At 41.1% G+C, this 14,387-nt stretch overlaps 1 protein-coding gene across 1 annotated transcript in view; it reads right to left on the bottom strand.

Moving 5' to 3' along the window:
* Positions 1-265: 265 nt before the first annotated feature.
* Positions 266-14,387, bottom strand: part of LOC115464381 (vomeronasal type-2 receptor 26-like) — a 75,425-nt gene continuing 61,303 nt past the window's right edge. Inside the window, exons 6-7 of the mRNA XM_030194767.1 lie at positions 12,982-13,108; positions 266-1,170 (exon numbers count right to left, since the gene is read on the bottom strand). Coding sequence (XP_030050627.1) covers positions 266-1,170; positions 12,982-13,108 — 1,032 coding nt within the window. The remainder of the gene's footprint in view (positions 1,171-12,981; positions 13,109-14,387) is intronic.

Here is a 14,387-nt window from a genome sequence, read left to right as displayed (position 1 = left end):
CCCACCGCCCTCCCCCCCTTGGTACGCCACTGATCAGAACTACTGTATATAAAAGCTGAGGTCCTGAATATTTCAGATATTGTAGTCACCGTGACATAACTATACATTTAAACTAAAAGTATAATCTACTCAGATAGTGACTGAATGTTCAGCCCTCTTGAGAATCATGAAAGTACAGCTGGCCTTGAATATTAGACAGACTGTGTATGAGTTGGAATGTAAGATTTTGCTGTTATTTTAGCTTTCCTTTAACATTCATGGAAGTTTACATCAATTTATTTTTTGTAATATACTTCCTGTTGTTCCTGTCAGGCCTCAACAGAATAATGTAGCACTTTGGGATAAAGATACACCCCAGTATTCCAGCACTGGAGGCCAGGATAGCAAATATCTCCACTGCTACCATGTACTTGCCCCTGGTGCTCAGGTATGTTGGGATGAAAGACACCCAGACACTGCAGAACACCAGCATGCTGAAGGTGATGTACTTGGCCTCATTGAAACTATCAGGTAGATTTCTTGCTAGGAAAGCTACAATGAAGCTGATACCAGCCAGAAATCCCAGGTAACCCAGAACACAGTAAAATGCAATTATTGATCCTTCATTACATTCAATTTGAATTGTTCCATCTTCTGTTTGCGTGTTACGATGTGGGAATGGTGGAGCAGTTCCCAACCAGACAAGGCAAAAGAGGACTTGAAGAAGGGAAAAAGAAAGTACTGTAGAGTATGAGACTCTGGAACCCATCCATTTCCGGAGCTTGCTTCCAGGCTTAGTGGTCTGAAAAGCCATGACCACTGTGATTGTTTTTGCCAGGACAGAAGAGAGAGAGATGGAGAACGTTATTCCAAAGGCAGTCTGTCGAAGAATGCAGGTCACCTTCTCAGGATGTCCTATGAATATCAATGAGCAGAGAAAACAGAGCATGAGGGAGACTAAGAGAATGTAGCTTAGGTTCCGGTTGTTGGATCTCACAATAGGAGTTTCTCTGTAATAAATGAAGATTCCCAAAATGACAGCAGTGATGAGAAAAAAGAAAATGCTGATAAGCATCAAAATGATTCCCAAAGATTCTTCATGGGAAAGGAAGATTATTATTTTTGGGATGCAGACATCTCTTTTTTCATTGGGCCACTGGTCCTCTGGGCATCTTATACAGTTCTCCATATCTGAGAAGACAGAATATTTTCTTAACTTCTCAAAAATAACGTCAGATTACAAGAGTGGCTAAATATTGCTCTTAATTTTAAAGATATAGGGGTTGATATTCAGCCTGCGTTGCTTAGCATTTTGCTGACCACTACTGGAATGTATTCCCATAAATTCAATGCCAAACCATATCTGAGGTTCAGCACTGAATTTCCGGGTATGTGGAGCTGGATAAAGCATAGCCATTAAGTGCGATATTCAGCCTGTAATCAGCTATGGGGCACCGTATAGACATTTATCTGTACTATTTATGCAGTTACTTTGGCCAATTAATTGCTGAATATAATTAACCAGTCAAGTACTTATTTAGACCACAGAATGCCCCCAAAATAGCTGGATATGAGACTGATAGGCTCTAACTGGATATTTTCAGCAGCACTAATTGGTTAAGAGCTATTGAATTTGACCGGTTAGCCCTGAGCAAGTGATTTAACTATTTTTGGCCAGTTAAATCACTTTGAATATTGATCTGATATAATTTAAAGGAGATGTTTCAAAGCCACTTACCAGATTTAGTCATATAATTGCTTTACAGTACACAGAGAGGGGCATAATCGAACGCAAACGCCTATTTCCATGGGCATTTATCTCCGAGAACGGGTCCGTGAAGGGGCGGGCCGAACCTTATTTTCGAAAAATGAACGTTTTTGAGCTGGGCGTTTGTTTTTTTTAGCGATAATGGAAACTAAAAACACCCAGCTCAAAAACGTCCTAATCCGAGCCATTTGGTCGTGGGAGGGGCCATGATTCGTAGTGCACTGGCCCCCCTGATATGCCAGGACACCAACTGGGCACCCTAGGTCAGTGCGGTGGACTTCAGAAAAAGCTCCCACATGCATAGCTCCCTTACCACAGGTGCTGAGCTCCCAACTGCAGATCAGAGGTTGTGCCTCACTGGCAACGAGTCTCCCTGGTACTGAGATTAGCAGTAGGTCAGAGCTGGCAGAATGCTGTACAATGCCCTCTTTCAGCCACATTCAAGGTAAGAACTAAGTTCTCTAACATGGCTAACACAGGAAAGGGAACTAAAACTGGCTTACAAAAATGGCCACTACTGCATGGACTACAACAGGAAACACAACAGGGCACACTCTGACCCAGTAGGCAGGGGGGAAAGCACCATGGGAGAAGAGCCTACCAACTACCAACATCGTGAGACTGTAACACAATCTAATGAAATCACGGAGCCCAATACCCTACACTCACCACAATGCAATGCTGATGTGACCCTGTACTGCACCCGAGAGCCACATCTGACCCAGGGAAAGGCTGTGACAGGATCGAACACATTCTGCTGTCATGGAGGTGGGTACAGCATTTGAGGCTGGCATAAAGGCTGGGAAAAAGCTTTTAAAGTGGGGTTTTTTTGGTGGGAGGGGGTTAGTGACCACTGGGGGAGTCCGGGGAGGTCATCCCCAATTCCCTCCAATGGTCATCTGGGCAGTTGGGGCACTTTTTTGGGACTTGTTCGTGAGAAAAAAGGGTCCAAAAAAAGTGACCCAAAATCGCGGTGAAAATGCCTTTTTTTTCCGATTATCAGCTAAAGACGCCCATCTCTCCTCAGCTGATAACCACGCCCCAGTCCCGCCTCCACCACGCCTCCGACACGCCCCCATCAACTTTATTCGTTTCCACAAAGGAGTGCAGTTGGAAACGCCCAAAATCGGCTTTTGATTATACCAATTTGGGCGCCTTTGCGAGAAAAACGCCCATCTACCGATTTGGGTCTAAATATAGGCGTTTTTCTTTTTCGATTATAAGCTGGAGAGGGTTCATAAAACACACACTTTTAGCCATTTTAAAAAGAGGCTTCCTGAGGACATCTTTGCTTTGTGTGAGTAAAGTACTTCCACAAAAAGGAATGTCCTAACCTGTACATCATTTTACCCCTTTTTTGAGTCATAATGTCCAAACTTTGCAAGAACTTTATTGATCACTAACCCATAAAAGTACGTTTGAGAAAAAAACTCACATTTATAGTTTTAGAAATGTTAGAGGGGTATTTGCAGGGAAGAAGCATGGATGGGCCATAGATTGGGTTGACATTTAAGAACTTTATTGATCACTAACCCATAAAAGTACATTTGAGAAAAAAAACTCACATTTATAGTTTGAGAAATGTCAGAGGGGTATTTGCAGGGGAGAAGCACGGATGGGCCATAGATTGGGCTGACATTTACATTTACAAGTATCACAATTTTCTATTCTATTCTGGTTTTTCTACCCTTCTAATTTCATTCAAAGAATCAAAGCGGGTTACAACATGTAATCATTATACTACAGCAACATTCACACTTCAAAATGTTTCTTGAAAAGAAAAAGTTTTTAAAGACTTCCTAAACTGATAGTAATTTGAAATCCCCAGAGTAGACTAGGAATTGAGTTCTACAGTTTAACTGCGGAATAGCTAAAGGAATTATCAAAAAAAAGGTTTATATTGAATTTTGTTCACTGAAGGAAGGGCTAGATTTAGAGAATAATGACTACAAATAGATCGATCCGCAGAAGAATAGTCTATCAGAGTAATGCGGTCAGATAGACTTGAACCACAGAAGATTGTATAAATTAAACAAATTCAACCCTTGCAGAAACAGTCAGCCAATGAAGATCTCTAAGCAAAGGTGTCATATGTTCATATTTCTTGCAACTAAAGATCATCCCTGCAGAACAGTAGTGCTGTCCAATTCACGATTCAAATCGATTCACCAATTCGGTTTTGGCTTACTGATATGAATCAATTTTTTAAAATAGATTTTTTAGTAATTCACTATTACAAGGACAAGAGAGATATAGGGAGTAACACAGAGGAGCGGAAGGAGCACTTATGGTGTATTTTTGTTGCTGGAGGTACGTATCTCATCAAGGTCTCAAGAAGGAAAGCCTGAGAGTAAGAACAAGGCATAAATACATAAGTATTGCCACACTGGGACAGACCAAAGGTCCATCAAGCCCAGTGTCCTGTTTCCAACAGTGGCCAATCCAGGTCACAAATACCTGGCAAGATCCCAAAAACGTTTAATACATTTTATGCTGCTTATCCCAGAAATAAGCAGTGGATTTTTCCCAAGTCATTATAATAATGGTCTATGGACTTTTCCTTTAGGAAACTGTCCAGACCTTTTTAAAACCCAGCTAAGCTAACCGCATTTACCACATTCTCTGGCAACGAAATCCAGAGTTTAATTACATGTTGAGTGAAGAAAAGTTTTATCCGATTAGTATTATATTTACTACTTTGTAGCTTCATCGCATGCCCCCTAGTCCTAGTATTTTTGGAGAGAGTAAACAAATGATTCATCTACCTGTTCCACTCCACTCATTATTTTATAGACTTCTATCATATCTCCCCTCAGCCGTTTTTTCTCCAAGCTGAAGAGCCCTAGTTGCTTCAGCCTTTCCTCATAGGGAAGTGGTCCCATACCCTTTATCATTTTCGTCGCCCATCACTGTACCTTTTCTAATTCCACTATATCTTCTTTTAGATGTGGCGACTAGAATTGAACACAATATTCAAGGTGTGGTCACACCATGGACCGATACGAAGACATAATAACGTCCTCACTTTTGCTTTCCATTCCTTTCCTAATAATATCTAACATTCTATTTGCTTTCTTAGCCACCGTGGCACACTGAAAAGAAGGTTTCAATGTATCATCAACAATGACGCCGAGATCCCTTTCTTGGTCGGTGACTCCTAAGGTGGAGCCTTGCATTACTTAGCTATAGTTCGGGTTCCTCTTGCCCACATGCATAAACGTCATCTGCCATAGTAACATAGTAGATGACGGCAGAAAAAGACCTGCACGGTCCATCTAGTCTGCCCAACAATTTAAACTCATATGTGAAAGTTTATGTGTATACTTGACCTTGATTTGTTTCCGCCATTTTCAGGGCACAGACCATAAAAGTCTGCCCAGAACAAGGCCCACCTCACAACCACCAGCCCTGCCTCCCACCACCGGCTCTGCCACCCAATCTCGGCTAAGCTTCTGAGGATCCATTCCTTCCGATCAGGATTCCTTTATGTTTATCCAACACATTTTTGAATTCCATTACCATTTTTATCTCCACCACCTCCCGCGGAGGTCATTCCAAGTATCCATCACTCTTTCCGTGAAGAAATACTTCCTGACATTTTTCTTGAGTCTGCCCCCCTTCAATCTCATTTCATGTCCTTTCGTTTTACCGCCTTCCCATCTCCGGAAAAGGTTCGTTTGCGGATTTATACCTTTCAAATATTTGAACGTCTGTATCATATCACCCTTGTTTCTCCTCTCCTCCAGGGTATACATATTCAGGTGCGCAAGTCTCTCCTCATACGTCTTGTAACACAAATCCCATACCATTTTTGTAGCTTTTCTTTGCACTGCTTCAGTTCTTTTTACATCCTTAGCAAGATATGGCCTCCAAAACTGAACACAATACTCCAGGTGTGGCCTCACCAACGACTTGTACAGGGGCATCAAAACCTCTTTTTTTCTGCTGGTCACACCTCTCTATACATCCTAGCAACCTTCTAGCTACGGCCACCGCCTTGTCAGACTGTTTCGTCGCCTTCAGATCCTCATATACTATCACCCCAAGATCCCTCTCCCCGTCCGTACATATCAGACTCTCCCCGCTTAACACATACGACTCCCGTGTATTTCTACACCCTAAGTGCATCACTTTGCATTTCTTCGCATTGAATTTTAATTGCCAAACCTTAGACCATTCTTCTAGCTTCCGTAGGTCCTTTTTCATGTTTTCTACTCCCTCCCGGGTGTCCACTCTGTTACAAATTTTAGTATCATCCGCAAAAGACAAACTTTACCTTCTAACCCTTCGGCAATGTCACTCACAAATATATTGAACAGAATCAGCCCCAGCACCGATCCCTGAGGCACTCCACTACTCACCTTTCCCTCCTCCGAGAGAATTCCATTAATCACCACCCTCTGGCGTCTGGCCACCAACCAGTTCCTAATCCAGTTTACCACATCGGGTCCTATCTTCAGCCCATCAAGTTTATTTAAGAGCCTCCTGTGGGGAACCGTGTCAAAAGCTTTGCTGAAATCTAAGTAGATTACGTCCATAGCATGTCTACGATTCAATTCTCCGGTCACCCAGTCAAAGAATTCAATGAGATTCGTTTGGCACAATTTCCCTTTGATAAAACCATGTTGTCTGGGATCTTGCAACTTATTGTCTTCCAGGAAATTTACTATCCTTTCCTTTAGCATCACTTCCACTACTTTTCCAATAACCGAAGTGAGGCTTACCGGCCTGTAGTTTCCAGCTTCTTTCCTATCGCCACTTTTCTGAAGAGGAACCACATCTGCCGTTTTCCACTCCCATGGAACCTCTCCCGTCTCTCTAAGGATTTATTAAACAAATCTTTAAGAGGACTCACCAGAACCTCTCTGAGCTCCCTCAATACCCTGGGGTGGATCCCGTCCGGTCCTACGGCTATGCCAACCTTCAGATTTTTAAGTTGTTCATACACACTCTCTTCCGTGCTCTATCCACTCCATTCTCATATGTACTTTTGTCAGTCAATTGTGGTCCTTCTCCAGGATTTTCTTCTGTGAAAATAGTGCAAAAGTATCTGTTTAGCAAATTTGCTTTTTCTTCATCATTTTCTACATAGCGGTTTGCAGCATCTTTCAATCTCACAATTCCCTTTTTTGTCTTCCTCCTTTCACTAATATACCTGAAGAAATTTTTGTCACCCCTCCTTACCTTTCTAGCCATTTGTTCTTCCGCTTACGCTTTCGCCAGACGTATCTCTCTCTTGGCGTCTTTTAGTTTCATCCGGTATTCCTCTCTGTGTTCCTCTTCTTGAGTTTTTCTGTACTTCAGGAATGCCAGCTCTTTAGCCTTTATTTTTTCAGCCACTTGCTTGGAGAACCATATCGGTTTCCTTTTTCTCTTGCTTTTATTTACTCTCTTTACATAAAGGTTTGTAGCCCTGTTTATAGCTTCTTTCAGCCTGGACCACTGTCCTTCCACTTCTCGCCCTCCCATCCCATCAGCTCCTTCCTCATGTATTCCCCCATTTTACTAAAGTCAGCACACTTGAAATCCAGGACTTTGAGTTTTGAGTGGCTGCCCTCCACTTTAGCTGTCATATCAAACCAAACCGTTTAATGGTAACTGCTGCCCAGATGAGCACCCACTCGGACATTTGACACACTATTCCCATTTGTGAGCACCAGATCCAGCATCGCTCCCTCCCTCGTGGGTTCCATCACCATTTGTCTGAGCAGAGCACTTTGAAAAGCATCCACGATCTCTCTACTTCTTTCTGATTTTGCAGACGGAACCTTCCAATCTACATCCGGCAGATTGAAATCTCCCAGCAACAGCACCTCTCTCTTCTTTCCTAACTTTTGAATATCCGCAATCAGATCCTTATCTAGTTCCTCCAGTTGTGTCAGGGGTCTGTACACAACACCCAAGTGGACAGAGGTTCTATCATCTCTTTTTAAGGTGATCCATATTGCTTCTTCTTTTCCCCATGTCCCTGTCATTTCATTGGCCGTGATATCATTTCTCACATACAGAGCTACTCCTCCACCTTTACGACCATCTCTATCCTTCCTAAATAGATTATAGCCTGGTGTATGTTTGCATCCCATTCATGGGAACCATTTATCCATGTCTCTGTGATTGCAATAGTGTCTAAGTCTGCCTCCAACATCAGGGCTTGAAGGTCATGAACTTTATTGATTAGACTGTGAGCATTTGTGGTCATCGCTTTCCATCTACATTTCCTGGTATGTGTTTCAACATTAGTGATTTGGGGGTGTCTTATCCCTTTGAGTACTTTCCTATCTTTTTGTTCCACCTTCATTGCTTTTTCTTCTGCCTCCGTTCTATTTTAAGGAACATCACAGTGCTGTAATGGAGCAAACGAATTCTGTAGAGGCAACACTTCTGAGGGCGGATGCTTCTGTGTTACATAACGAAATCTGCCTGAGCCTACCGTGAACCACCTATTCTTAGGTGGTTTTATCCTTTGAGACAGTGGTGTGAATTTGGCTTGATTCTGTGCAGTATGATTTTTTGGAGTCTTTGAAGCTGCTTTAAGTGCATCTAATTCCTGCTTTACTTTATTGAGCTCCTGTTTTATTTTTATTTTTAATTTATTTATTTATAATTTCACATAATTACAAGATACACTTGTTAAAGAAAACTCGGAATTGAAATATCAATCAGAAGAAATTACAATAATATTTCTCATATCAGTAGAAACAATATTTTCCTATCTTAGACCACCATGAGCTCCTGTTTTAAACTAGCAAGCTGATGACATATAGGACAAGCCTTTAGTCTCCAGATGATTGGCCTTGAAACTAAAGCACCACAATTATTACAGAGAATAAGAGTCATCCTCTTTTATTGGAATGGGTATGAATAGGTGTGCTATGATGGGGTTAATAGTATGCAAGATTAACTTTACTTTTCAGCCACAAAGGCAGAGAGATTTGTATTTGGGTGGAGTTAATTTGTGATTAGTGTATTTAGGAAAGCTCCTGGGGTGGGTGGGATGCGGGGCAGGGTGGGAGGACTTAAAATTTAAAACCTGTGGAATGTGTTTGCTGTAAACCCTATCTCTAGAACTGTATTAAGCCACTTATCTACACAGCTGGTTGGGATAAGGGGAAGACAAGGTTAAGTCAAGGGGAAGACCAGGTTACGAAATACACCAGAAATGTCCAAAAACACAGCTTTAGCGTAGGAATATCCAGGAATAAAGCCAGCACAAGTCTTATCTGAGTGAGTTTCCTTCAGGCAGGAGACAAGCAAAGACTTTGAAGCTACCTAGCTCTCAACAGAAACTAGCCACTCCTAATCGTTTTAGAGTGTCTGCAGAAAACCAGGTGGGGTAGGATGGGGGAGAGAGTGAGTTCAGCTCAATTTTAGTAAAAGAAAGAGAGTTCTAATACTATCTGGCAGTTTTGAAATCTGAAATCTAGTTTTCAGATTTTCAGATATCAATAAACCAGTTTGAAAACAACAATCGCAAAGTCCTCTTGTAAGTTTTAACAAATTTAATTACCTCACTAGTTACTCCCATGTCTAGATCATTTATAAATATGTTAAAAAGCAGTGGTCCCAGTACAGACCCCTGGGGAACCCCCCTATCTACCCTTATCTATTGAGAATACTGATCATCTAAACCCACTCTCTGTTTTCTATCCTTTAACCAGTTTTTAATCCACAATAGGACACTACCTCCTATCCCATGACTCTCCCATTTCTTCTGGAGTCTTTCATGTTTTGGTTTTATTCATATGTGGATGGCTAAACTTGGTTAAAAGTGGGGGAGCTGTAAAATATAGGAATAGGAACTGTGCGATGAATGATGTCAAGTGAGGAGAGTGTAGTTGCAAGGGGGAAGTTAATTTCTAAAAATAATGTTTTTACTGTTTTGCTCTCAGTCAATTATTAATCTCTGCTGCCAATGTGAATTTTACCTTGTTTTCAGGAATTAGATTAGCAGCCAATGGATTCTACAGAGAAAGAAAAAAATCAAGCTCAGCATGCCCGATTGACAAGCGGTCACTTATACAGTCTGTATTTGAACAGATGTATGACGAAACCAGACAGAGTGCAGAATTTGTGAAATGTACGCTTTACAAAGTTAAAGTTAAACATAGCTGTGGCACCCATAATATTTTACTCTGCATTTTTGTTAAGAACTAAGTTTGGTGGTACTCTGCTTAAAGATGTGTCAAAGTAGAGCAACTTAGTCTTAGCTGTATTAACCTTTATCAGATTAGTTGATACCCAGCAATCTTGTCTTGGAAGTAAAATCTGAAATTAAATCATTTATGACTGGTACCAAAATAAAAATGCCATCTGTATAAGAAGCATCAAAAAATAATGAGGCTGATAAAATATTCCCAGAGAACGCATAAAAACATTGAATAAAATCAGTGACAAAGGCAAACCTTAAGGGTCGCTATAAACTGAGCTCTAAAACTCTGAAAATGTTCCTTTTTTGACACTATATTGCCTATTACCAAGAAAACCCTTAAACCACTTCAGAACAATACCATCCAAACCCAATCCATTCAGCCTATTTAGCAATAATGTATTATCAACAATATGAAAGGCCCCTGAAACATCAAATTGAATTAGACAGATAGAATATTTTGACTTAACAAGGTCTTAATTTTAGTAACCAGCATAATCAATAAAGATTCAGTTCTATGCATTGTTCTAGATCCATAATGGGAGACATGGAAAATGTTGTGCATTTCATGCATAAATGTCACATCTATCAAAAATGTCAGGAAGTATTTTTTCACGGAGAGAGTGGTGGATGCTTGGAATGCCCTCCCGCGGGAGGTGGTGGAGATGAAAACGTTAACGGAATTCAAAAATGCGTTGGATAAACATAAAGGAATCCTGTACAGAAGGAATGGATCCTCAGAAGCTTAGCGGAGATTGGGTGGCAGAGCGGGTGGTGGGAGGCGGGGCTAGTGCTGGCCAGACTTCTACGGTCTGTGCCCTGAAAATGGCAGATACAAATCAAAGTCAGGTATACACATAAAGTAGCACATATGAGTTTATCTTGTTAGGCAGACTGGATGGACCGTACAGGTCTTTCTCTGCCATCATCTACTATGTTACTATGCGCTAACATTTCCATGAGCTGCTTAATTTTAGTGCCTAAATGGTGAATCCTGTTACAGAATTGCCTGCTCTGTGTTTTTGCTGCTTTGTTGTTCTTGATATTTCTTTGCTGCTTTGATTGAATTACATTTTTAGTAAATTTTGTATGTTCTTTTTCTGCCGAAAAGTGCAGGGGACCTATGGTAAGTTCCCAACAAGGAATTTTCATATACCGACTTAATTTTGATACCACTTCACCACATAAGTACATAAGTAATGCCACACTGGGAAAATACCAAGGGTCCATCGAGCCCAGCATCCTATCCACGACAGCGGCCAATCCAGGAATACATATAGACAATGGATTTTATGTGCACAAATTCTATAAATGGGGCCTAAAGTTGGGCACAAAGTTGGGAAATTGATTATAGAATAGAGTCAGTTATGCACGTAACGTAATTGGCTAATTTTCACCACATTGGCCCTTAATTGTATCAATAACTGTGTTTAACAAGCAATAAATATTTAATAATCAGTAAGTATCAATAATTGGGGTTAACAAGTGCTAACGGGCAATAATTTGTAGTTATGTGTAAGTATATAGGAGACAGTGGCCACTTAAGCAAATGCCCTGTTAGCTGTGTGAAGGAACGAAGAACTTTCTGCATCCCTCCTGAGGTTCAGAAGAGACGGGAAGAAATGGCCTATACTTACAGATGGTCGGTGATAATGGAAACCGAGCACACCCACTAACTGAACAGAAAAAGCCCTTCCCTTACAGATCCCTTGGCGATTCGGAAAGGAACGGGCATGCATGAAGGAAAACGCATGCAAATGAGCTGCTCACTGTTAGCTCATTTGCATATGATTTCCTTCCTAAGGAGGGGAAGCCAGTGCACAGCAGCCACGCATTATGTGAGGCTGCTCTGTGCATGCCAAAGACGGCTTCATACATGCAGACAAGCTGCGTGTATAATAGCCATCTACAACCTTAGAAAAACAAAACTCCAGGTGAAAACGTCCAAGTGCTCGTCAGGGATGTTTTTTTTAAGAGTATGGGTGAAGGACTTCCTTTGCTATGCCTACATCCCTGTGATGGCAGTTGAGGACGTCCAAAATGTGATGTTTCTGTGAGAAGAACATCCATGCCATTGCTATGCCTCTGTAATCCCTTTTGTTTATTTGGATTTTGGATCACAAGTAGCAACAGTGGGATTTGAACTGGCCACCTTTGGATTGCAAGACCAGTGCTCTAACCACTAGGCCACTCCTCCACTACCTTGAAATTTGGCTGTTCCTGTGGGGGGGGGGGGGGCAGTATGCAGGTCCCTGGGAGGAGGTGTGTGTGTTAGCAGAGGCATAACAAAGGCGTGGACGTCCTTCTTTCAAACATTTTGGATGTCCTCAACTGCCCCCCCCCCCCCCACACACACAGGGACGTCCAAATTTCAAGGGAGTGGAGGAGTGGCCTAGTGGTTAGAACACTGGTCTTGCAATACAGAGGTGGCTGGTTCAAATCCCACTGCTGCTACTTGTAATCCAAATAAACAAAGGGGATGTCAGAGGCATAGCAAAGGACATCCTTTACCCATACTCAAAAAAAAAAAGTTGTTTATTCAGGGTGGGAGTCAGGGGAGGTCATCCCTGATTTCCTCCGGTGTTCATCTGGTTATTTAGGGCACATTTTTGAGGCTTGGTCATAAAAAAAGGACCAAGTAAAGTTGGCCAAGTGATCGTCAGGGGCGCCCATCATTTTTCCATTATCGCTCGAGGACGCCTATCTGTTAGGCACGCCCCAGTCCCACCTTCGCTACGCCCCTGACACACCCCTGGGAACTTTGGTCATCCCTGCAACAGAAAGCAGTTGGGGACGCCCAAAATCGGCTTTCGATTATGCCGATTTGGGCGACTATGAGAGAAGGACGCCCATCTCCCGATCTGTGTCGGAAGATGGGCGCCCTTCTCTTTCGAAAATTCCCCTGTTAGTGCTTGTAACTGTTTTATTGCAGATCAGGAATATGACATTATTATATATAGCTTTGGACCTCTTGGGTTTCCGCAATTTATAAATCCAAGATAACAGAATAGAATAAAATAATGTCCTTTAAGAAGCGGGGCTGAATAACATGCCACTATGAGCCTCTCATGTGTTGTGTATCACTCACCAGTTTGATTGGAGATATGTCCAGCTGGACAGGGAATACAGTCAAAGCAGCAGACAGGCTTTCCTTCTCTGGGTAATTTCCTGAAGCCAGGAGCACAATTCTGAGTGCATCTGGATTGTGGAGGAGTCTGAGGATTGAAAAAAATATATATCTACCTTCAAATGTCACTGGACTATAGTTAATAAAATGCAGATTTCTTTCCTGTCCACTTATGGACCAATTCAGACCTTTTCTTTGGGCATCGCATTTGAGGTTTGTTATTTTCCCCTAGAACAGCTAAATTATAGTCAGCTATTTTTCAGAGGAAGTAATATTAAACTACGTTAAAAGTACACATTTGTGTGGAGGTGTTTAGGATGAAGAGAAACATATGGCAGAGTTACTAATCTGGGCTACCATTAAGATGGTACACCCAAAACAGAGCAAAGAAACCTATCAGCTGCTGCATCCATGTTGTCGTTCATTATTGTTGGTAGCATTTTTATTTGATCTCACTTATGCCAGCTTGTGCAGCATATGGATGTTCACAAAGGAAATATTGGTTTGAAAAGTCATAGTAGTAATTAGTTCTAAATCGTAATCAGTGTGTCATTTGAAGGGGCTGATTATAGGGACTAACACCCTAGCAGGCATTGTAATCATTCAGAGAGGTTTTCACCTATTAAGGGCCACCAAAACAGACATCATGTTAGGAGAATCAAATGTACAACATTCAGAATTTTATTTTTTACGTACAAAAATTAACTGTGGGGAAAATGTGGGATATAAGTGTACAATAAATAAAATAAATAGGTTGAAACATGGGAGCATTTAACATCTTTTCTTTTCCTGTGCATGCATCAAAAGAAAAATATGGTATGTGGGAACTTGCGCCTTTTGTTTTGGGGAATGCAGTATACATTATAAAAATGCACTTGATTTTTTTTATTACTACTATTTCAAAGAGAGGTATTGAATAATGAGGAAAAAGAATCTTTCATGCAGAAGTTTTGTCCAGAGTTAGTCTAAATGTGCCAAGATTTTCCAGTTCTGTTGTATATATTTATTTCTTCTTCAAGTCTGTTTGCTTATAAAAGGCATGTTTTTAAAAAAAGATCTTTTTCCCGGCTATGTGATTGTATATACAAGATTGTGATTTTATTATGGAGACAAACAATACACCACCAAAATACAAAATACAGTAGCAAGCAGCACCCTATTAGCTGTCAAGTTCATACAAAATTCATTATTTTCAATGGAAAATAAATCTGTTGGCTGCCTGCTATGTAAATATTCAATCACTGTTTCATTACTGTTACCAAGTAGTACATATTTTAGGCATTTGAGTTTTGACTGAATAGAACATACCAGTCTTTATCTGCCCTCATCTACTATATTACAATGTTACTATGGTCTTAATTCATCCA

Source organism: Microcaecilia unicolor, chromosome 3, assembly GCF_901765095.1.
Source record: "Microcaecilia unicolor chromosome 3, aMicUni1.1, whole genome shotgun sequence".
NCBI classification, from domain to species: domain Eukaryota; kingdom Metazoa; phylum Chordata; class Amphibia; order Gymnophiona; family Siphonopidae; genus Microcaecilia; species Microcaecilia unicolor.
The sequence above is the reverse complement of the archived record's forward strand: the minus strand, read 5'-3'. Positions and strand labels throughout refer to the sequence as shown.